Genomic DNA, 24,886 nt, shown 5'->3' with positions numbered 1-24,886 from the left:
AAGCGTGCAACTATGCTTTGTGTTGAAAGTCTCGGCCTCCTCCTTACTAAGCCACAGTGAACATTTACTCCAGGTCAAAAGAAAGCAGCTGCCTCTGTTAGCAGCTGTTGCTGAGTGGAGACGTTTCCCAAAACTGGGCCCCCTCAGCACCCCTCCAGGAGCCCACCTCCCTGCTAAGCCCAAACATACTCTTCAATAGCCCCTTCCTGCCCCTCTTCAAATATAGGCTTTCTAATTGGCAGCTGACCAGCAACCTTAGTAGACCCCTGGGAAAGGAACCATTCAGTGTTATGACATTCCAAATGTACTATTAAAATATATATATATATATAAATTTAAAGCTATTAGCTCATTACGATTCCACATTCACAGAAGTATTTGGCTACCCAGCTGATCATTACCACTGGTTAATAAAATGGTAAAATAACAAGGCAGACATAAAAGTGAAATAAATCACGAGTTTTAATTCTCATTAAAATGCCTGGATATGTGCATTGACTGAAAAAGAAAGGTCTATTAAACTCTATTAAATTAATATACAATGTATCATGTATAAAAGACTATATAACAATTATGTACCAGAAATAACAGGACCTCATATGACATTTACTTTGCTTTGTCTCCCTGCTGTGATGGTCTTTGGTTTATAAAGGAATACACTGGCAGGGAAAATGATAAAATATAGCAAAGACACTCACAAGTTTTTAGCCTTCTTCTTTTTGGTTCCTTCTGTTCCTAAATCACATCCACAATCACCTCCGCTGAGCTGTTGAAGAAAAAGCAAAAGAACAGTCTTCATCATATAGTCCACAAACGATGGTGTCATTAGCTGTGCTGAGACTAAAAGTGACAAAGAACATTAAACACGTGATTGTAATTCAGTATTCTGTGAATTGTTGATTCTTTTACAATGCGAGGACAATTAAAAATAAAAATTAAAAATTAAAAGAGCTTGCAGAATGTGGTTTTGATGTATGAAGCTATTAATGAATAACAGTATCTGCACTTACTAACACTGAGCTTCACCTATTAATAACAATGAAGTGTTTACAAATTTAGCAGGAGGAGGGCTCTTTAATACGCAGCCAACCCATTGAATTGTGACTGGACAACACTTACAGGGTGGCACCTTCATGAAACACAAATACCTACCTACACCCCAGCCTCAAAATATCTTTTTTTATGAAACTATCAAATGAATGAAAATAGATTAAAAACAGAAGAAAATATTTTTTTAAAAGTTGAGGTATAGGGATTGATACAATTATTATAAGGATTATTAAACATGTCAAAAGCCAAAAGAAAAAGAAATGTCTGCTTAATCAAAACACGATTGCAGAAAAGGCGAAAGACGATCCAAAGCGGTGCTTTCAATACAGTATTAGAATAGTAAAAGAACAGTCAAAGAGGAGGTGAAGAGTATTAGGAACAGTAAAGGTGAGTGAGAATATACAATGAAATAGCAAATGCTTTGAACTTTAATCAAAATTATACACAGATTAAAAGGGACTACTAAGGAGGTGCTGAGTGACTTGGAAATTGCAGAGGGAGAAGTGCTGCTGGGTAAATAGGCTGAAATCAGATGAAAATTTAACCTCAAGTGATGTAGTACTAGGGTGTTGTACCGTGTTAGCCATTATGAATGTAGAGAAAAGCCAAGCAAAATGACACCTTTTATTGGCTAACTAAAAAGATTACAATATGCAAGCTTTCGTGGCAACTCAGGCCTCTTCTTCAGGCAAAATGTAATCAACAACGTAATCCTCAAGAGCTTAAAGAAGTGAGTGAGTACATACTGTATATAAACCCCATGGTACATGTTTTTAGAAAATCTCTGCAAATTGACGAAATTCCTCATGACGAGAGGATAGCAAATACTATCCTGTTGCATAAAAAGGGTGATTGAGGTGGTGCAAGTAACTGCAGGCCACTAAGTTTAATAATGTGCACCACAGGTAAACCAAGCAATTATTAAAGAAAAGATCAAGGCGCTCATATCTAGAAGAGGAGTATTAGCAAACGCTCAAATTGGGTTCAGAGGAGGAATGCGGTGTTTCACTAATATGCAGGAATTCTGGGAGAAAACAACAAAAGCATATCATATGAGAGGTGCATATGACATTATCTTGATTTTCGGAAGGCTTTCAGATAAAGTACAGTGTGAAAGGTCACTCAGTCATTTTTTAACCTGCTTAATCTGGAACAGGGTTGTGGGGGTCTGCTGGAGCTTATCTCAGTTAGCATAGGGCGCAAGGCAGGAACAAACCCTGGATGGGGTGCCAATCCATCACAGGGCGAACACACACACTCACCCCAAACTTGCACTAGGGCCAATTTAGGAATGCTAATTCATGGAAAATGGATGGATGGATGCATATCTTTGGACTGTGGGAGGAAACCCACACAGACACGGTGAGAACATGCAAGCTCCATACAGGAACCTGGGACACGAACCCTGGTCTCCTTACTGCAATGCAGCAGCATTACCACTGCGTAACCATGTGACAGGTTAGAAACTAAAATAGAACTGGAAATCCAGGGTGCGGTCTGTAGGTGAGTGCAAAACTAACTCAAACGCAGGAAACAAATTGTAATGGTGAGGGAACTTTTTCAGACCAAGGTGATAACAACAACAACATCATTTATTTCTTTAGCACATTTTTATACAGTGCACCTCAAAGTACTTTACAAGATGTCAAAGAGGTAGTCACATGCAAAGAAATTCAAATAAAAAGTAGGTAAGGAAAATAATGTTTTTGTTTTGTTCTTTATTTCATCTTGTACAATTTCTTGTATTAGGAATTTGTTAGTTTTCGCATACCCGTTGGGGTCAGAGCGCAGGGTCAGCCATTGTACAGCGCCCCTGGAGCAATTACAGGTTAAGGGTCTTGCTCAAGGGCCCAGCAGAGTAGGATCTCTTTTGGCAGTGATGGGAATTTGAACCGGCAACCTTCTGGATACCAGCACAGATCCTTAGCCTCAGAGCCACCACTCCGCCCTAAATATGTATAAAGAGTACAAAAAATAATGCACAAACAGAGTCCTTAAATGTTCAAAGCAGTGTCTCTTGGGGATTTGTGCCGGGGCAGCTATTCTTTTTAATACACATTGAATTACAAGATTGCAATCAACAAGCTGGTTAAGTCTGCAGACGATACCAAACTGGGTGGAAGGGCAGAATCAGCTAAATTGTTAAAAAGGGACTTGGACGGCATACATGCTGAGGCAGACTTGTGGCAGATGAAATTTAATTTAAGTAAATGTAAAGTATTACAAGTAGGAATTAAAAATATCAGATTTGAATACACAATGGGAGGGCTGATAACTGAAAGTACCCCTTATGAGAAAAGAGACCTGGGAGTCATAGTGGACTCCTCACTATCTACACTCAGACAGCGTAAAGAAGGCTAACCGAATGTCAGGTTTGGTATCACAATGTGTAGTGGAGAAATCACAGGCTTTATCACGCACTGGTGAGGCTTCACATGGAATGATGTGTTCAGTTTTAGTCTTCATATTACAAAAAACACATAGCAGTGCTAGAGAAAGACCAAAGATAAGCTGGGACTAACAGGTATGAGCTATGAGGAGAGACTTAAGGAGTTTATCTTTTTCAGTTTAAGCAAGCAGAAATTAATTGGAGACATGACTCAAGTGTTTAAAATAATGAAAGGAATCAGTACAGTGGATCCCCACTGTTACTTTAAAATAAATTCTGCCACAACACAGGGACATGTTTGGATAGTTGTTAAGGGCAGATTGTATACAAATGACAGAAAGATCTTCACTCAAAGACCCATAGACACATGGAATGAATAACCAAGTAGTGTGGTTAAGAGAACGACTTTAGGGAACTTCAAAACATGATTTGATGCTATTTTGGACAATGTAGGTGAATAGAACAGAATATGCTGTTTTACTAATGTTTTAAAAACACAACCATTGTAAGGACAACCACAGAATGTTAGACAACCGTTTACTGTGTTATACGGTAGTGATGTCAGGTCAGATGGCTAAGGCACCAGTTTTTAAAGCATATGACTGCCTGTTTGATTCCCACCACTGCCTCACTGCAGGACCCTCAGCATTTCACTTAACCTGCCTGAGCTCCAAGCTCACAAACAAGAAACAGTAGTAGTGTATCCTGGTCTTATACAATATGTTGCCTTAGCAAAATGTACAATAATAATAATAATGAATTAATGCCAACTGTGCAGCTAGGATTGCAAAGCCCAATTCTGAATCACATCACCTCTTCCCATTTCCTTGTTGCTATCATTACATTTCCTATCGTCTTCCTAAGAGGACTCTACCCGGTTGAATGAGACAATTTTGTTAAATATTGCTGTCAATATGAAAAGTCACTAAAATCACTCAGGCCTTGAACAACAAACACAATAGCATGTCATGGGTTTCCGGGGCCCCCCGTAAGTAAGTAAGTAAGTAAGTAAGTAAGTAAGTAAGTAGGTAGGTAGGTAGGTAGGTAGGTAGGTAGGTAGGTAGGTAGGTAGGTAGGTACTTTATTAATCCCAAGGGAAAATTCACATACTCCAGCAGCAACATACTGATAAAGAAAATATTAAAGAGTGATAACAATGCAGGTATACAGACAGACAATAACTTTGAATAAAGTTAACGTTTACCCCCCCGGGTGGAATTGAAGAGTCGCATAGTTTGGGAGAGGAACGATTTCCTCAGTCTGTCAGTGGAGCAGGACGGTGTCTGTCGCTGAAGCTGCTCCTCTGTCTGGAGATTATACTGATTGACAGGAGCCTGCTGAGCGCCCGTCGCTCTGCCACGGATGTCAAACTGTCCAGCTCCGTGCCTACAGTAGAGCCTGCCTTCCTCACCAGTTTGTCCAGGCGTGAGGCGTCCCTCTTCTTTATGCTGCCTCCCCAGCACACCACCGCGTAGAAGAGGGCGCTCGCCACAACCATCTGGTAGAACATCTGCAGCATCTTATTGCAGATGTTGAAGGACGCCAACCTTCTAAGGAAGTATAGTCGGCTCTGTTCTTTCTTACACAGAGCATCAGTATTGGCAGTCCAGTCTAATTTATCATCCAGCTGCACTCCCAGGTATTTATAGGTCTGCACCCTCTGCACACAGTCACCTCTGATGATCACGGGGTCCAGGAGGGGCCTGGACCTCCTAATATCCACCACCAGCTCCTTGGTTTTGCTGGTGTTCAGTTGTAGGTGGTTTGAATTGCACCATTTAACAAAGTCCTTGATTAGGTTCCTGTACTCCTCCTCCTGCCCACTCCTGATGCAGCCCACGATAGCAGTGTCATCAGCGAACTTTTGCATGTGGCAGGACTAGTCCGATGTATATAGGCTGAACAGGACCGGAAAAAGTACAGTCCCCTGCGGCGCTCCTGTGCTGCTAACCACAATGTCAGACCTGCAGCTCCCGAGATGCACATACTGATGTCTGTCTGTAAGATAGTCCACGATCCATGCTACCAGGTATGAATCTACTCCCATCTCTGCCAGCTTGTCCCTGTGGAGCAGAAGTTGGATGGTGTTGAAGGCGCTAGAGAAGTCCAGAAACATAATTCTTACAGCACCACTGCATCCAAGTGGGAGAGGGATCAGTGTAGCATGTAGATGATAGCATCCTCCGCTCCTACCTTCTCCTGGTATGCGAACTGCAGAGGGTCAAGGGCGTGTTGAACCTGTGGCCTAAGGTGGTGAAGCAGTAGCCTCTCCATGGTCTTCATCACATGTGACGTCAGAGCGACAGGCCGGAAGTCATTCAGCTCACTAGGACGTGATACCTTTGGGACTGGGGTGATGCAAGATGTTTTCCAAAGCCTCCGGACTCTCCCCTGTTCCAGGCTCAGGTTGAAGATGCGCTGTAGAGGACTCCCCAGCTCCAACGCACAGGCCTTCAGCAGTCATGGCGATACTCCATCTGGACCCCTTAACTGGGCTGCTGTAATTGTGGGTTGGGGTAAACTCTCACCTATGCTGGTATCAGCAGAAGAATGGGTGGAGGGTGCAGTACTCTGAGGTTAGAGTGGGTTAAGGTGGTCAAACCTGTTAGAAAAGTTGTTCATCTTGTACCATAAGGGCTCCAGGCCAACTTCATTACTCCCTCTTTCCATCCCCCTGATAACACATGCATTCTTTAGATGAGGTAGTGGCATTATAATGTGAACTGGCTGGCATTTAAAATCCATGAGCAGAAGCAGGAAATCACAGAAATAAAATGTAGCCTATAAATTTAACCTGTCTCCAAATAGCACTGGAGCGAAGCTTTCTTAGATGTTTCCGATGTGGTATTGTTACAGTATGTAGAGCATGAAGAACACAAAAACAGTGCATATTACAAAATATCCATCCATCCATTTTCCAACCCGCTGAATCCGAACACAGGGTCACGGGGGTCTACTGGAGCCAATCCCGGCCAACACAGGGCACAAGGCAGGGAACCAATCCTAGGCAGGGTGCCAACCCACCGCAGGACACACACAAACACACCCACACACCAAGCACACACTAGGGCCAATTTAGAATCGCCAATCCACCTAACCTGCATGTCTTTGGACTGTGGGAGGAAACCGGAGCGCCCGGAGGAAACCCACGCAGACACGGGGAGAACATGCAAACTCCACGCAGGGAGGACCCGGGAAGCGAACCCAGGTCCCCAGATCTCCCAACTGCGAGGCAGCAGCGCTACCCACTGCGCCACCGTGCCGCCCTTTATTACAAAATATCATTTAACGTTATTATACTTCAAAAGATTTAATTTAAAAAAAAATAAAAAGGCATGCCCCTAAGAGAAGTGCCGCTGCCTGATGTCCAGGTCTGATATGGGGTGTCTGTCAAGTCTGCACATTCTCTCTATATTCAAGGGGGTGTTTGTGCCACAGTACATGAACATGGTTTACGGATAAAGTGGCGGACTGGCATCACATCTAGCGACAGATATTGATTTTGGAAGGTTAGGCTCCAATTAGATGTGACCAAGAACTGGATTAAGAGTGAATTATAATGGACAGAGCGTTATATTTAGAAGAAGGAAACATAGCAAACTCCTTCAAAGCACTTAAATTATATTTTACATATTACTTTAATTGTCAACACCTTTACAAAGCATATTACATAAAAAAAAACCAATGCAAATCATTTCCTTTATTTGGTGAGTGAGCCTGTGACCTTGTCTTGTACGTCATCCACTAGGCTATATATTTCTGCCAGATAATTCCTTTGTTTTTATAAATAAGCAAGAATTCTGTTCTTCGTTTAGACTATGTTGAACATTTGGATTATCTGCAGTCTCCTTATTACTGAAATAATCAGTCTGTGCAGCACGATCAAGTCGTAAAGTCCTGAACAAAAATAACACATTGATAGTATACAGTGCTGGGGGGCATAACATAATGGCAGTTTTCATGGCTACAAAAGCATCGCTCAATACAAAAACACAAAGAGATGAGTATAAGATCAGCAGCCATTGCATGACCTTGTGAGTCATTGATTTAAAAAGAACCCCCGGAAGTAAGCACTCCATGGACACACATTTGTATTAAAAAGGGTTGTGGAGAAGGGGCACAAGGCTAAAAGTGTTTTCCCAAGGTGACAGATGGCAGTACTTGTGCACCTGCACAGCATAAGTGGGGCCAAAATACTTGCAGAAAATAAGTAATGGATAAAACAATTAAACTTCTGGACCTTCAATACTTGGGGTTGACAGAGGATATTCTGAACCAAAAAAAACCTCTAAAAGTGGTTCCAGGATTTGTCTAGGAAGCAGTATCAAAGTAGGATATAAAAAATAAAGTTGGGGGGTGAGGTGGGTAGACATTCAACTGGCAGGATGGTAGAATGGTGAGACTTGGAGAAAGACAGAGGAATTTGAGAAGTAAGGAGGTGAGTGGAGAAGTCGTTTGGTGTGTGAAGCACTAACTTAGTTATTAGTGGCAAGTAGATGAGCCACACCACTGGAGACAAAGCGATTGTGTTGTCAGGGTCTGGGGGGCAGAGATGGGCTCTGTTGATTCAGTTCTTAAATGTTCACCTATCCCTTGTGTTATTGTTGTGTACTAAACCATAATATGTTTTGTCACCTTTTTGAGGTACCTTCTGTTACAGTGTGTAGCTTCATCCCCATGGTAAAAAACGGAGGTAAGCAGTGCTTTCCACAGCGTCTTTCACATACAACCTTACCCATCTTAACACATTAAAGTAAATGAAATCATCTTGACGAAACTTTCTTTTTGAAAGGGAAAAATATTAAGACAGGTATTTCTGTGGGCTTTATCTGGGGGGAAAAAGTAGTTCACTTGCTCACTACTGCATATTTACTGTAAAACCTTGCTCTTCAGAACTGCTGTAAATGAGCAGTGGATTGACTCAGACCCTAAATTTTATCAGACTCAACTTACACCACAGCTTCTCACGTGCCCAAAGACAGATCCTGTGACAGTCTGAGGACTTAAAAAGTAAGTAATGTCAGTCATTCCTCAATAAGTGCTCTTACACAGCAAACTCTATACCAGCGGTTCTCAAACTGTGGGGCGCTATTTCGCTATTCGTAGGGAAATTTTAAACTTGTAGCGGTGTATCGGCAGCAAAAAATATAGGAATAAATTTTATTAGGGTTTCAAAAAAAACCGTTGGGGGGGGGCGCGATTAAAACCGTTATAAAAACTCGGGTTGCAAATACTTAAAGGTTGAGAAACGCTGCTCTATACTCCTACTGGATACTTAAGCTAAGGAGAGTTATGAGAATTTCTACTGCTTTGTGGACAACCTCACCCACCGACAGAGCGGGGAACCTCAGACGCACTAGAGGCCAGCAGCCATACAACACAAAAAAGATAGAAGATAAGGAAAATAAAAAAGATACGGACGTTCAGGTTTGGCCAGTATGTGAATGGGAGACCATCTAGGAAAAACTTGGGTTGCTGCTGGAAGAGGTGCTGGTTAGGCCAGCAGGGGGCGTTTACCCTGTGGTTCTGATTGTGGATTCCAATGCCTCGGTGCAGTGACGGGGACACCGTACTGTAAAAATGGCGCCGTCCTTCTGATGGGACATAAAACTGAGGTCATGACTTTCTGTGGTCATAAAAGATCCCTGGGGCATCCTTTGTAAAAAGTAGGGTGCACACTAAATTGCCCACCACGGCCCAGTCATTCTGGCTCAATAATTATCCCTGGTCGTTAATTGGCTCTTTCTCTCACCCCTTCACCACCTAACAGCTAATGTGTGGTAAGCGTACTGGTGTAAAAATGGCTGTCGTTGCATCATCCAGGTGGATGCTGTACATTAGTGGTGGTTGAAGTGGCTCCTCACTCACTATGAAAACAGGTTTGAGTAGTGACAAAGGCGCTATATAAATGTAAGAATTATTATTATTATAATGGAGGGACATGAATTTACACTGCCATCTGAAACATATGAAATAAATACTGCAGTGTCAGATGGATTCAGAAAGTTTTTAACTCCAGGGCAGTAACATTTTGATCCAGATCAGAAGCACCGGGACTAAAGCCCTATCTGAGCGAAGCGTTACAGAAGGAAATTTACCCAGATCTGATTTAGTAGTGCAAATTCAAATTTGTCAAGTGAGAGATTATATTTACCCATTTCATTAGGTTCAAATTTAATGTTCTGTAACTGTGCTCATAAGAAACATCAGCAGTACAGATGAAGTGAACTATCTGATACTCTGAAAGTATTCAAAGCAAAAACGGAACTGACTCAATGCCTTTTACTTAGAGCAGACAATGAAATGGGAGTTTAGGTGTAATGTAAAGCTCCGGTTGAAGCGATTTGTTCTGCACATTTCTGTCATGGTGTCCTTGTGCTAAACATACACTTCTCTGGAACTTTATTGCCTTCACCTGCTCCTGAAGTTCTACTTGGCAGTCTTCTCTGCTCTTAAAACATTATACAGACAGGATGGGACTAAAGAAATCCAGTTGCCACTACATATTAAATAAAACAGTAACGGGAAGCATCAAGAACTTTGCATCCTCTGTCACATACCTCACTACGCATTATACAGGAATGTCTGCATATAAAGCCGGTTATACTACCTTAGAAGGCTGGCGTCCTTCAAAATCTGCAATAAGATGCTGCAGATGTTCTATCAAACAGTTGTGGCGAGTGCCCTCTTCTACGCAGTGGTGTTCTGGGGAGTCACCATTAAGAGGAAAGACGCCTCACGCCTGGACAAACTGGTGAGGAAGGCAAGCTATATTGTTGGCATGGAGCTGGACAGTTTAACATCTGTGGCAGAGCGAAGGGCGCTGAGCAGGCTCCTATCAATTATGGAGAATCCACTGCATCCACTTAATAGTATCATCTCCAGACAGAAGAGCAGCTTCAGCGACAGACTGCTGTCACCGTCCAGCTCCACTGACAGATTGAGGAGATCGTTCCTCCCCCAAACTATGCGACTGTTTAATTCCATCCGGGGGGGTAAACGTTAACATTTAACATTATACATAGTTATTGTCTGTTTTTCACCTGCATTATTATCATTCTTTAATATTATTTATTGTATCAGTATGCTGCTGCTGAAGAATGTGAATTTCCCATTGGGATTAATAAAGTATCTATCTATCTATCTATCTATCTATCTATCTATCTATCTATCTATCTATCTATCTATCTATCTATCTATCTATCTAAAGGAATGACAAGTCTTTAAAGAAAAGATCGATAAAAACACACCAGCAAAATGTGTACGTTTTTAAGTTCAACGTCATAGTGGTTCACGTGACATGTACAGCTTTTTAAATTTCCCCTTCATCACAAAAGTTATTTATTTTATAACCATCTGTTGTGTCTAACAACAACACAGAGGATCAGAAACCAGTTTCCCAGTGAGTGTATCCACATTTTTCAAATTAATGTTTAATTCTTCTATAATACGAAGATCTTTACAGTAATCTTCATCCATTGCAGTACCACGGTTTATTATTGTAGGAAACAGGAAGTATTTATGTAAAAGTAAATTGATTATGTGCATGGCACTGGCCTTTATCAAGCTTTTTATATAAGAAAGACACTTTACCCTGTTACTGTATGTGATGTTTCCCCTAGCAAATGTGATGCTTTCCAATGAGCTGTGCTGGTCTCATCACATTTAGGATAGAATATACATTACATTAAAAACAAGTATTTTTAACAAATGGGAAACACATCTTTATCAGTGAATAAGCACTACCATTATTAGTCCACTTCTGCTGACAGATAATTGATAAGGTAAAAAGTATAAAAAAAAGAGAAGAAAAAAAAAAAACCTGCCGGAATGCTTTTGAATACCGATAAGCAGAATCAGGGTTACAGATGCCAAGTCAGGAAGCTAAGAACAGTGAAGAGGAAAGCGACGGATCTTAGAAGGAAGGAAGGCTCAGTCCCCAACTGCTGACTCCTCTCTATGCCAAATACATTTTCCCAGGAAAAAAAAAAAAATAAAAAAAGCTTTAGCATCTCTAAAGTTTAATAAAAAGAAACCACAAAAACTTGCTCAAGATGCCTAGGTTTACTTTACAAATGAGTTATATTCTTTATATCCAGAAATAAACTTGGATAAACTTACAATTATAATAACAAGATTTCGAGGTGGACCCCTTCTATTTGGTTTATAACATTTTTTAATACTAATTTAGCAGCAGACATACACAGGTTTGCATTATTCAGATCTTAACTGTAACGTGTGACAACAGTTCTTGGTGGATTTTACTACAGTAAGTGCATCCTGTAACTGTTTAACTACTGCATATACTGAACTGGCTGGCTTATGTTTACCAACACCCACACATGCTGTGTGTAATTATGTGTATGTACACATACATATATACAGTACATACTGACGGCCCACTTTATTAGGTACCCGGTTGGACACACTGTTGCCCTCAGAAGTGCCGTACTTCTTGTGGCATCGATTCAACAAAGTGCTGCAGACATTCCTCCGGGAATTTGGTCCATATTGACTTAACATCATCATGCAGTTGCTCCAGATTTGTCGGCTGCACATTCATGATGCGAATCTCCAGTTCCGCCACATCCCAAAGGTGCTCTATTGGATTGAGATCTGGTGACAGTGGAGGCCATTGGAGTCCAGTGAACTCATTGTCATGTTCAAGAACCCACTTTCAGATGGTTTGTGCTTTGTGACATGGCACATTATCCTGCTAGAAGTAGCCATCAGAAGATGGGCACACTGCGGTCATAAAGGGATGGACATGGTCAGCAACAATACTCAGGTAGGCTGTGGCATTTAAACGATGCTCAGTTGGTACCAAGGGGCCCAAAGTGTGCCAAGAAAATATTCTCCACAACATTACACCACCAGCCTAAACCGTTGATAAAAGGCAGGATGGATCCATGCTTTCATGTTGTTGATGCCAAATTCTGACCCTACCAACCGAATGTTGCAGTAGAAATTGAGAATCATCAGACCCGGCAAAGAGTTTCCAATCTTCTATTGTCCCGTTTTGGTGAGTGTGTGTGAATTGTAGCCTCAGTAGCCTGTTCTTTGCTGACAAGAGTGGCACTGACCTGCTTCAAGGTTCGATGTGCTGTGCGTTCAGAGATGCTCTTCTGCATACCTCAGTTGTAATGAGTGCTTGTTTGAGGTTCTGTTGACTTTCTATCAGCTCAACTAGTCTATCCATTCTCCTCTAACCCTTGGCATCAACAAGGCATTTTCTCCAAGACAACTGTCACTCACTGCATGTTTTCCCTTTTTCAGACCATTCTCTGTAAACCCTAGAGATGGTTGTGTGTGAAAATCCCAGTAGATCAGCAGTTTCTGAAATACTCAGACTAGCCAATCTGGCACTAACATCCATGCCACGTTCAAAGTCACTTCAATCACCTTTCTTGCCCACTCTGATGCTCAGTTTGAACTTCAGCAGCTCATCTTTACAATGTCTACAGGCTGAAATGCATTGAGCTGCTGCCATGTGATTAGCTGATTAGATATGTGTGTTAACCAGCAGTTGAACAAGCGTACCTAATAAAATGGCCGGTGAATGTATATATTTATTTTTACAATGGATAAGTCTCTATAGTATTATGTTCTCCATATCGTTTTACTCTCCATTTATCACCTGAGTATATTACATTTACAGTAAGTTGTTTTTATTGTTTATGTTGTACCATTTCACACTTTATGTAGCATCTTGCCCCAATCACCTATAGGAAGATAGTATATTAAAATAAATTGAAATAGTTTAAACTGAATTTGCCAATTTTTACATATTTCGAGAACACTTACAAAATCAAACCTATTTTATTGTCATTAAAGGATTCTTGTCATTAAGTTATAAACATTTTGATAAAGTAAATTTGAGGAAAGCTCAACTACAGAACTTCTGGCAAGAGCTTAGATAAATGACTCCAGTCAAAGGATTATTCCACGTCCACTTTATCTCCCCACAGCTGTTCAAATGAAGCCAAAGACGCGCCCTTTCACCTTAGCTTAGATGAACAGTAGTCTTGCATTACTTCACAGCATCACAATTTATATGATAATAAATTTTAGTTTATTAGTTGAGTACAAATCATTATACATCCAATATAGCATTACAGAATAATGCTCACTATAAAAGATATGACATAAGATTCTTATTCATTAAGCTTTTTGAATTAGAAGCCATTAGTTGCTTTTTCTTTCACCATATAGTTTTGTTAACTCCATTTTAGCTTATGAGAAATTTCTTTGAAATTCATCAACTAATTCTGACTAAAGTTAGTTTCATTCCTTCTCCATCCATCCATTATCCAACCCGCTATATCCTAACTACAGGGTCACGGGGGTCTGCTGGAGCCAATCCCAGCCAACACAGGGCACAAGGCAGGAAACAAACCCCGGGCAGGACGCCAGCCCACTGCAGGGCACAAACACACACACACACACACACACACACACACACACACCAAGCACACATTAGGGACAATTTAGAATCGCCAATGCACCTAACCTGCATGTCTTTGGACTGTGGGAGGAAACTGGAGTACCCGGAGGAAACCCACGCAGACACGGGGAGAACATGCAAACTCCACGCAGGGAAGACCCGAGAAGCGAATCCGGGTGTCCTAACTGCGAGGCAGCAGCGCTACCCACTGCACCACCATGCCGCCCTCATTCCTTCTCTCCATGTATTAAAATATCTAATAACAGGGGTGAAGGGAAAAACAGGTCACAAATAACGGGGATGAAGCATCCAATAAAATCAGGATATTTAATTTGTTTAAAGTAGAAAATATAATACTGGGTCTCGCCAAGGTGGTGACTCCTTCACACTTCTTTGCCAGTCTACAGCAAGGCTATGTGTAACGGGCAGCTTACAGAACTTTAAACATTCTTGCAGAGGCAGAACCAACATCTGATATGCTAGGGACGTGCTAAGCAGACTGAGATTGACAGCATTTGCAGCTAGAGGTAGTGTGTGTGTGTGAATTGGGGGTTTTTATTGTCAGTGATTGAAGTTTAACCCCATAAGGTTTTAAAAATTAAACATGATTCACTGAGAATTTATCCACCTCTAAAAGGACATGTGAAAAAGCCCATTTGGAGCCCTAGACGGGGAGGAGGGATGGTGCCCTTCGGTGTTTATAGCAGATAATCAGTATAAGACTTTGACGACCTTCTCTCCAACGGTGTCCATAGCGTAGGCCCCTTCAATTACATAAACAGCGCCCCTGTGTGTGCGGAACGGGGAGCAGATGGAGTGTGCACCCCTTGAATTTAATTAATGCCTCACTGAATGGATTGACCGGCTTAGGCTGCAAATCACCATTCTGAATCTTTTGGTGCGGGCGCTCTGTGCCCCTTGACAAAATGCTGCCCATATCGCCCACACCTAAATCTGCCACTGATGCTACCACAACTGGGGCTTGTGTTTAGTGACATGTACAAGGAACATTCATGAAAAAAATTATTAACACTTTCCTAAGCTGTAAGGCCATGTTAACAAGTTATTAATATCAACTAATATCTATCAAGAATCACAGTAACCAAGCTAAACTTGTGTTACTAAGATATTGGATAGCTTTTTTTTTTTTTTTTAAAGAGAGTAAGAAATAACAGTATGGGTATGAATGTCTGGAAGCAAATTCCATCAACAATAAACAGCGCATGAAGGGGAAAACAATCCCTAGCCAAATTTCTATATCTTTGTTCTGCCTGGAAGTTCCTGCTATTATATATTGTGACTTTTACACCTTGCACATGTTCCTGCTGGACAATGAAAAACGTTCAGGACTTTGCTTTCAGAGTAAGATTTTAATAAAATGGAACCTAGGAATGGGAATTGCAGACAGTGCTTCCTTGTATTGTGCAAAGTGCTTAACAAAAATGTGCTGCTAAAGAAGAAAAAAAAAAAAAGTCACCACAACTGAATTTCTCAAAGAACAAACACAAACAATTAGTAAAGAAAAGCATACCGAAACTAGTTTGGGAACAGAACATTCTTATGAATCTTGCTTATATTATATTATAAATATGTGGTCTTATTAAATTTGTTAGATACTTATTTCTAGATATTTTGTACAGCATCCTCATTTTCAAACACAGTATATATATATATATATATATTGTAAGAGACGGCTGGCAGTCCCAACCCAGCCGGGACGCCCAAGCCATGGAAGGATGGGGGAAGGCAGCTTCTTTAGGGCAGGGGTTCCCAAACTTTTCAGCTCACGACCCCCAAAATAACCGTGCCAGTGACTCGTGACCCCCACTATCCTCGGAAGTGGTTAAAATATACAAATGTTGCGCGCAACGGTGCACATGCGCCAATAGGCCTATCCAAACATGAGAATGACAACACGAAAGAACACAATGGTCTAACAACCATATAATTTTTTTAATAGTAATTTACTCATTTGTTTAATTTCAACAAAATATCTTATCCAAACAAGAGCATGACAACAAAAAAGAACATAACGCTCTAACAACCATATAACTTTTTTCATCCACCTCAGAAAACATATCAATCCTTCCTATTTCAACTCGCTCAGTCCAGCGCTCAAGTTTTCTCTTGAATGCGTGGATTTTATCATTTAGCGAAATTATGTGTGTGTTCTCACCTTGAAATGACATATTAAGTCCATTCAGTTTTTCAAATATGCAAGCCAAATACGCTAGCCTTGTTAACCAGTCAGGATCAGTGAGGTGATCAGCGAGCTGGGACCCATGCTCCATCAGAAATAAGCGCACTTCGTCCCGCAGCTCAAACAGGCGGCAGAGCACATTCCCTCGCGAAAGCCACCTGACTTCTGTATGGAAAAGCAAGCACTCATGCTCCGATCGCAGTTCGTTACAGAGAGTGGCAAACAGTCTAATATTGAGTGGATGCGCTTTTATATTGTTGACCATTTTTATCGAAGTCTCAAGAACACGTTTAAGTTCTGGGTCAAGTGTTTTGCTTGCAAGAGCTTCTCTGTGTATAATACAATGCGTGAATTTTACGTGAGGCGCCACTTGTAAGACTCTTGCTTTAAGACCTTTCTTTTTCCCCAGCATCGCTCCAGCACCGTCTGTACACACACCGACGCACTCGCTCCAAGACAGTCTGATGGCTTTTTAATTTGCATGTTTTTTTAAAATGTAACTATTAACTACTAGTTTTTATCTTTTGTTAGTTATGGATAAAATGTTATTTCTAAAAAATTTAATTAATTAATTTCTAAAAAGTTTTTAAAAAGTATTTGATTTTTTGGAAATCATCTCGCGACCCCCCCCCCCCCCCAATGTCTCACGACCCCCCAGACGGTCGCGACCCCCACTTTGGGAACCACTGCTTTAGGGCACTGCCTCCCCCAAACCACTAGATGGCAGCTCACTAGATGTCGGAATCCAGGCTTACAGTGGTGTCCTGGATTCCTACAGGGCACCATGAGACTTAGAGTTCTTTATCTCAGCCCTGTTGTTGGGTGCCATGGGTGCTGTGAATACAGAGGAACCATATGGCACGAGGTTTCTGCCTAACCTGGAAATGATAGCAGACCATGTGGACGAAAGAGCAGAAGCACTTCTGGGTTGGCCAATATAAGGGGACTGAACCGACCTCACAGGGAAGAGCCAGAGTCAGGAGGTAGGCGGACAAAGCTTGCTGGGAGGAGTGGAGGAGGAAGAAAGAGAGAGAGAAAGAATAACTGTGTGCTGTTTTAGTTATTTACTTATGCCTGTGGTGGTGGGAAACACAAAATAAATAAGCTCTTGGTGCTTTTAACTTGTGCTTGGTGTCCGTTGTGTTGGGTTTGAGGAACGACAGTGCCTTCTAGTGTCCACAATATACATATATATTTAATTATATATATCTATCTTCTTCTATAATACGCTACCGTGGCTGTTCGTTTCTCTGTCCAGGATTTTAAATCACCTGTAGCTCGCAAATCGTTTCACCTATTGACTTGAAATTCGGTACACATATACTATGTGACGTCTACTATCCGCTTTCGGGGTGATGATTTTATTACTCTTTTTATTTTATTTTATTGTAGAATCAACTCTCGGCAGCACGCAGCAGGGCGACCATGCGGCGCATGAGTACGGGCGCTGTTCTCATTCCCTACCACCTTCGCTAATCATTCTTGAGGCAGATTGAAGACTTAAGTGCCAGATTAAGTGAAAGGTTAAAGAAAACATACTAAGTAATTGCAACACAAAAAATAACTTGAATCAATTTTAATGCGAAAAGATGCCGACGAAAGAAGAGAAGCAGCTGGCCTCTAGGGTGGAGAAAAGAAACAGCAAGTGCGACAACCTCTGAGCAAACGAATGCTAAACGTACAGAGGATGAAAACTATGAATGCTCAAGTCAAGTGTATTCACTGCACATTATCGTGCAATGCGCCGTTACTGGTCTATTATATAAAAAAATCTTGGGTCAAGAGACACGTTATGTGAGACAAAAAAGCGAGACAAAAGGACAGCTGCTGTACAGGCTTTTAAATGATCGACGCGCACTGCGACATGCAGATCACGCAGCATGGCACAAGCAGCAGCTGGCTTAAAGGACAGCTGCTGTACAGGCTTTTAAATGATCGTTACGCAGCGCGACATGCAGATCATGCAGCACGGAAGCAGCAGCTGCTGTATAGGCTTTTAAATGATCAATGTGCAGCGTGACATGCAGATCACTCAGCTCAGTAGCAGCAACCCAGCAGATGATCCGTCCGTATCTCCATAGTGTGCGTTCAGCCCCCCACTTCACAACGCGAGCGGCAGAGACGTGAAGTGGCTACCGTGAAGCGTGCCCCCAGGGGTGGGCGAGCAAAGCGAGTAGGGGGTACAGCCCCCTAGTATAAAATAGTGTAAGCCCATGCTGTAAAAAGTCCAGGGTCCTCGAAATTAATGAAATTGTCAGAAAAAAAAAAAAACAGAAATGTAGAAATGTCAGGTAATTGAAAGGAACTACTCTGGGTGTCCCTCTCCTAGGAAGATTCGTTTGGCTGACATGCTCACATAGCTTGTGTTATTAGCGGTTAAGCGAGTTTCTGTTTCCTCGGAGGTGGCGCCCTTACCCCGACTCTACCTCTCACTTCCAGGCCAGAGAGACAGACAGACACACACTTCCACGCGTAGACATTTATATATAAGATATACACAGTATATATATGTATATATATATATATATAGTATCACCTTATTGTGCATGCTGAGAAGCCTGTATTTCTGTTGGAAGTTGCTTGCTCTGAAAGGTGCCTTGTATAAATAAAACATATTATTATTATTATTGTGGGATTTTCTTCACATCCCAAATAATTTTCCTGGCAGTTGCGTCTAAAATCTTTCTTAGTCTAACCATCCATTTCTTGGTATTAACATAACCCCTAATTTTTCACTTCTTGGTCAGAGTTTAAATGATACTGATTGGCATTTGCAAACATTTGGATATCTTTTTATATTCTTTTTAGTGAGAAGTCAAGCAAAATGACTGTTTTTTTGGCTAACTAAAAAGATTACAATATGCAAGCTTTCGAGGCAACTCAGGCCCCTCTTTCTAATTTATAAAGTTGTACACACTTATTCTCACAGGTTCTTTGACAGTTCTTTCGCTTTCCCCATGCTTCAGTAACCAGCAAAGTCAGTGCAGGTCTGGATGAAATGTGCAATGGTTTCCTCAAGAGATAAGAAACTCCTCGATGTGATGTGTTATAACTCTCGCTAGGATGAAGCAATCGGAACGAAACAAAGTGCAATGTGCTTCTCAGTATATGCAGCTTCAAACGAGCCGGGATGCCTCTGCGTTGGAGCAACGAGGTAGACACTGGACAGCCGTCGCAACGTTTAACCTCCATTTGCAACTTCTGGATGCCTACCATCCGTACTCCTTCACTCAGTCACTCAACTCCTCATCAGGATGGTGGTGCACAGTATTGAGCAGTGCATCTTCATGGTGCAAACCTATTGGGTCACCAATTCGTTTAAGCGATGTCAGAATCAACTGGATGAATGTAAGTTAATGGAAGGTTACTTCCAGTAAGATGGAGCAACGTGTCACACATCGGCAAGGAGCATGGCAGAAATTGAGTCCATCTTCGACAACAGGGTAATTTCAAAGGGGCTTTGGCCACCACAGTCGCCGAATCTGACACCACCAGACTACTTCTTTTGGGGCATGCTCAAAGGAAAAGTCTTTCGGAACAAGCCTCGCACTGTGGAAGATTTGAAGGAAAATATTCAACATGAAATTGCTGCTGTTTGCCCCCCTGAGATGCTTGCCGATACATTCAGGAACATGGAGCGCCGCGTCGAAATGTGTCTGGCAGAAAATGGAAACCACTTCCAGCATCGCATGTAATGCTATCGATTACACATACGTCAAGGTATAGAGAGTATTTTTTGATTCAGATTCCTTCATCCTGACAGGAGTTACAACAGAACATTCAGGGCCTCTTTCAAGTGACTCCCCTTGTAGAAGAGCAAAATAAGGCTTGGCTCAAAAACAGATGCCTGAAGGGCTCTTTTAAGATATGAGAAACAAGGTGTGTCAATTACTTTTAAATAAAACGCACAAAGCACAGGGAGAACACAAATAAAATACAAAACAAGAATTGTGCAGACTTCCTGTGCCTTCCTATGCCTGGTCTTGTGCACTTTCCTTCCTCTGAAGAGCCACCAAAGCACTTCTCCCCTCTCATCTGTCCCTCGCTTTCTTTAATGGGTTTGTTCGCTATTCCTGCAAACAGTTTGTCTTTGTACAAACTCCAGTCTCATGTTTAAACTTCTAGCACACCCAACCTGAAGCTGCCTTAAAGAATCTTCCCTGGAGACACTCAAGTTAGTCATGTGCTAACCAGGCTAGAGTGCCCCCTAGCAGCACAAAATGCCATTACAAGTCTTAGCCCTATTCATCTCTGTAATAGCAAGACCTCTAAGCTGCCAACTCTATTTTATCCTGAGTACTGAAGTTCTATCTCACTGAGACATGACTTGGCAGCTACCTACTGCAGGCCTGAATTATTTGCGGTGGCTTCCTGCCAGTTCTCCAAAGCATTGCTTCCTTGGTCTGAGGGTCAGGAATGCTTAGAGTTCCCTGTCCCTTTACATTTTGGGATGATATTGCCAGGTTAAATTCTCTCACATCTGTGCTATCACACATTACAGGGTTTAAGGTCCCCCCACCCCAAACACCTTGACATGTCAGTGTGTTTTTCAATGCTGGCACGTGGAGGTGTTTATTGTGGGTTCAGCCTTTTTCTTTGCCACACTGATGGTAGTAATGGCCCTAACAACCAGCTTCAGAAATCATCACGCCACCCTAGGTAAAACATGTGAATTATGAATTTACATATGTAAATGTCTGTTGTACAACATACACTGATATTATATCAGTATAATATTACCTGGAGTGAAAGATGCAGTTCATTATTAGCAATCATTGCCCTTAAGCATAATTAATGAAACTGCTGGTTGCCTGTTTTCGGGTTGTGCAGTGTAGTGATTCACTACTGTATTCAATGGAAAAGGGTCACGTATTGCTTGTGGAGTGTCTCGTGATGGGTCACCGCGGGCAGTTTAAGCGAGCGATATAGCTCTGCTATGACCTGTGGTAGTGTCTTTCCAATAGACCACCAACTGGAATGACCGCTGGCATTGATTCTCCAACAGGGAAACCAGTATGACCAATGGTGGCATTTCTCCATTGGGGAACAACCTGGAATGACGGTTGGCAGCATATCTCCGAGTAGACAAGAAGTATTTGTTGCTGGAGATTTTCCAAGGGGGAAACTGGGATAATTGTCGGCAGCAATTCTAGGTCTCAAAGATACCAAGAAGCCCAAGAATGGGTTGTACTAAAGAATTTTAAAATTTGTTTGCAATAGACAGTCCTTAAGAGATCAGGTTTTGCTTTCTGTAACATTACTGAGGCTGACTGTAAGAATCACTTATATGAGAAATGGAACTAAAATATAATCATTCACTGGATTCTAACCTGCCCTAATGAAAAATATTATAATTATTGAGAATCCTACAGCCGTCACCTCATCAAGGCCAAAGATGAACATGTTTGCTGGAACAAACAAGGAAGGGAAGGAAAGAACAATGCTGCTATACCATGCCATCTTTAACAAACAGCCTGGCCAACAGGTTAGGTGAATCATTGACTCATCCACCTGCCAAGTACAACAACATTTATTTATATAGCACATTTTCATACAAAGAAGTAGCTCAAAGTGCTTCACATAATGAAGAAAAGAAAAATAAAAGACAAAATAAGAAATTTAAAATAAGACAACATTAGTTAACATAGAAAAATTGTAAGGTCCGATGGCCAGGGGGGACAGAAAAAAAAAAAAAAAAAAAAAACTCCAGATGGCTGGAGAAAAAAATAAAATCTGCAGGGGTTCTGAGGCCACGAGACTACCCAGTCCCCTCTGGGCATTCTACCTAACATAAATGAAATAGTCCTCTTTGTATTTAGGGTTCTCACGGAAGGACTTGATGATGATGATGGTACCATCACAAGTACCATCTCATGCATCTCCCTTCTCATTATGAATCCTTCTCTTACTATGCTGGCCATTTTTCTGTCCCACCAGTAAGCCCTCATTCCAGCTTTCCTCTAGGATAATGCTGCTTTAAATTCCCATCCTCTGCCACTTCAAGACCAAGTGCCACAAGCACTTATGGAATCAAAGCCTGCATGAGTGCCACATAATGACTTGTGCAAGTGCTTCACCCTGCTTGGTATAAACTTGTCCAGATAGGCAAGCTATACATGAATAGACTTCATCATTTCTGAAAGAGCAATTGCTTTGCTGACTTTCTGATAGATAATGATTCACAAATAACAGAAAAATCTGTGTCTTTCTATCTAAGACTTGTATGATGAAATCTGCTTATAGATTGTGAATTTCCAGTGCCCTTTCTCTTTTGACTCTCAGACATTTCTACAGAGCTTCATTAATAAGGGCAATACCACTGCACAGCATGAGAGGGTGCTGTTGGAGCCTCTTTTGACTCCTGGTCAGAATAGCCTCCCAACAACTGACATCATGTCCACTACAATTGGATCAGAAGTCGCGCCTCTTTCACCTCAAACAGGATATAAGCAAGTCTGATGTGGGAAGTCGGCCTTCATTTGTGGAAACCACAACCGAAAGTGCATCTCATCACACCATAAGCGTCTCCATATACCGTATGTACTCGTGTATAAGTCGGGTCACAAAATCAGACAACGACTTATACACCCGTTCAAAAATACGACACTTAATTTTTTTTTTTTTTTTTTTAGATCGTCTTGCTTCCTCCAATCTCACATCAGTTTCTCAGACACATCGAGTTTTGTTGCAGCAGCACAGATACCAATTTCTTTCACCACTTCAATGACTTAATTTAAAACCAGCTTCATATTTTTTTCTGATCGAACGCTCCATTGTAGGTAAGGGATGCTCATACGATAAAGGTGTATGAGGGTGTGAGATACAAAAAACACAAATCAGTGCAAGCATCGCTTCAGAATAGTTTGGGTATTACCGTGAGGTCACGTAGGAACAATACATAGAAAAAAAAAGGCAGTGTGCTCTGTGGTTACTCTCTCAGGTGGGCATTAGCATATCAGAATCTCTTGGACCAATGGAGTGAGTTTTCCCGCATTCGACATTATAAAATACCAGAAATTATACGATAAAAATCAAGCTTCGACTTATCAGCGGGAGAACCTAAACGCGAGAATATACGGTTTAGGGAACTGACTGTTAGCAACCTGAACAGTTGTTATTTGTTTTTTAGATTTTCTTTGACACGCTTTTTCTTCATTTGTTTGTTTTCCACTGTATTTTTCCCACAGGGCTTGCCATAGTACAGTAATCCCTCGCTATATTGCGCTTCGCCTTTCGAGGCTTCACTCTATCGCGGATTTTATATGTAAGCATATTTAAATATATATCGCAGATTTTTTGCTGGTTCGCGGATTTCTGCGGACAATGGGTCTTTTAATTTCTGGTACATGTTTCCTCAGTTGGTTTGCCCAGTTGATTTCATACAAGGGACGCTATTGGCAGATGGCTGAGAAGCTACCCAACTTACTTTTCTCTCTCTCTCTCTTGCGCTGACTTTCGCTGATCCTGACGTAGGGGGATTGAGCAGGGGGGCTGTTCGCACACCTAGACGATACGGATGCTAGTCTAAAAATGCTGAAAGATTATCTTCATGTGGCTACCTTCTGTGCAGCTGCTTCGTGAAGCGACATGCTGCATGGTGCTTCGCATACTTAAAAGCTTGAAGGGCACGTATTGATTTTTGACTGTTTGTTTTTCTCTGTCTCTCTCTCTCTCTGAGAGACGGAGAGGGTGTGAGCTGCCGCCTTCAACAGCTTTGTCCAGCGGTGCTTCGCATACTTAAAAGCGAAACAGCCCTATTGATTTGTTTGCTTTCCTCTCTCTTTCTGACAGTCTCTGCTCCTGACGCGCACTCCTTTGAAGAGGAAGATATGTTTGCATTCTTTTAATTGTGAGACGGAACTGTCATCTCTGTCTTGTCATGGAGCACAGTTTAAACTTTTGAAAAAGAGACAAATGTTTGTTTGCAGTGTTTGAATAAAGTTCCTGTCTCTCTACAACCTCCTGTGTTTCTGTGCAAATCTGTGACCCAAGCATGACAATATAAAAATAACCATGTAAACATATGGTTTCTACTTCGCGGATTTTCACCTTTCGCAGGGGGGTCTGGAACGCAACCCCCGCGATGGAGGAGGGATTACTGTAGTACCCCAACCCTTTTACTTGTGCTTGTCATTTTATTAACTCTTTCAGGGCGGATGTTGACTTTTGTCAAAAATGAGGGGTTGACATTAGTAATCAACTGTAAATGGTGAAAAAACCTGCTGTTTATGTTTTAGTTGGACTCTCTTTGCTAGAAGAAAAGTTAGCTTCATTAGTCTGACCGACATTCCCTGTCACTCCCGTGAGCAGTAAGGAGGAAATGGCAAAAATGGCATCGACATCTGCCGACGATCAAATGAATGCATAAAGCAAAACACTCTGTGGATGACGTTTTCATTATTATCACTAAATTGTGATCGTAAACTAATGTGTGGTACCAGTGATTGATTCCCCAAATGATTGTGGTGATGAACAGGTTCATGTACCTGATGCGCCTACGGCGACGTTTGCCTGGGAGGACCGCCACTTACAGTGACAGATTGCAATACACTGCGACCGTGACCGCCAATGCCACACAAAGACAGCCTGGCTGCTGGCCTGCCGTTCATTCCCGCCGAACTGGCGGCCACGGTGTGCAGCAACAGATATTTTAGGTTGATTTACATGTGAAACTACTGCTTGGTGTGCTTTTCATAACACTGCGTTTTTTTTGAAAAAATATTCAGCCCTCAGAGAGTTAAAGTACATAGAGGCATAACAATAAAAACATACCAGTGGATGAGTAAAGGAAGGAAAGTAGAAA

General features: G+C 41.6%; 1 protein-coding gene across 6 annotated transcripts in view; it reads right to left on the bottom strand.

Annotated features, from left to right (window-relative positions):
• The window catches only part of rgs3a (regulator of G protein signaling 3a), a 459,798-nt gene that overhangs the window by 10,904 nt on the left and 424,008 nt on the right, over positions 1–24,886 (bottom strand). For all 6 annotated transcript variants that reach the window (XM_028809166.2, XM_051931938.1, XM_028809167.2 and 3 more), the window contains one exon: positions 699–766. In XM_028809166.2, coding sequence (XP_028664999.2) covers positions 699–766 — 68 coding nt within the window. The remainder of the gene's footprint in view (positions 1–698; positions 767–24,886) is intronic.

Source organism: Erpetoichthys calabaricus, chromosome 9, assembly GCF_900747795.2.
Source record: "Erpetoichthys calabaricus chromosome 9, fErpCal1.3, whole genome shotgun sequence".
Classification (NCBI taxonomy): domain Eukaryota; kingdom Metazoa; phylum Chordata; class Cladistia; order Polypteriformes; family Polypteridae; genus Erpetoichthys; species Erpetoichthys calabaricus.
The sequence above is the reverse complement of the archived record's forward strand: the minus strand, read 5'-3'. Positions and strand labels throughout refer to the sequence as shown.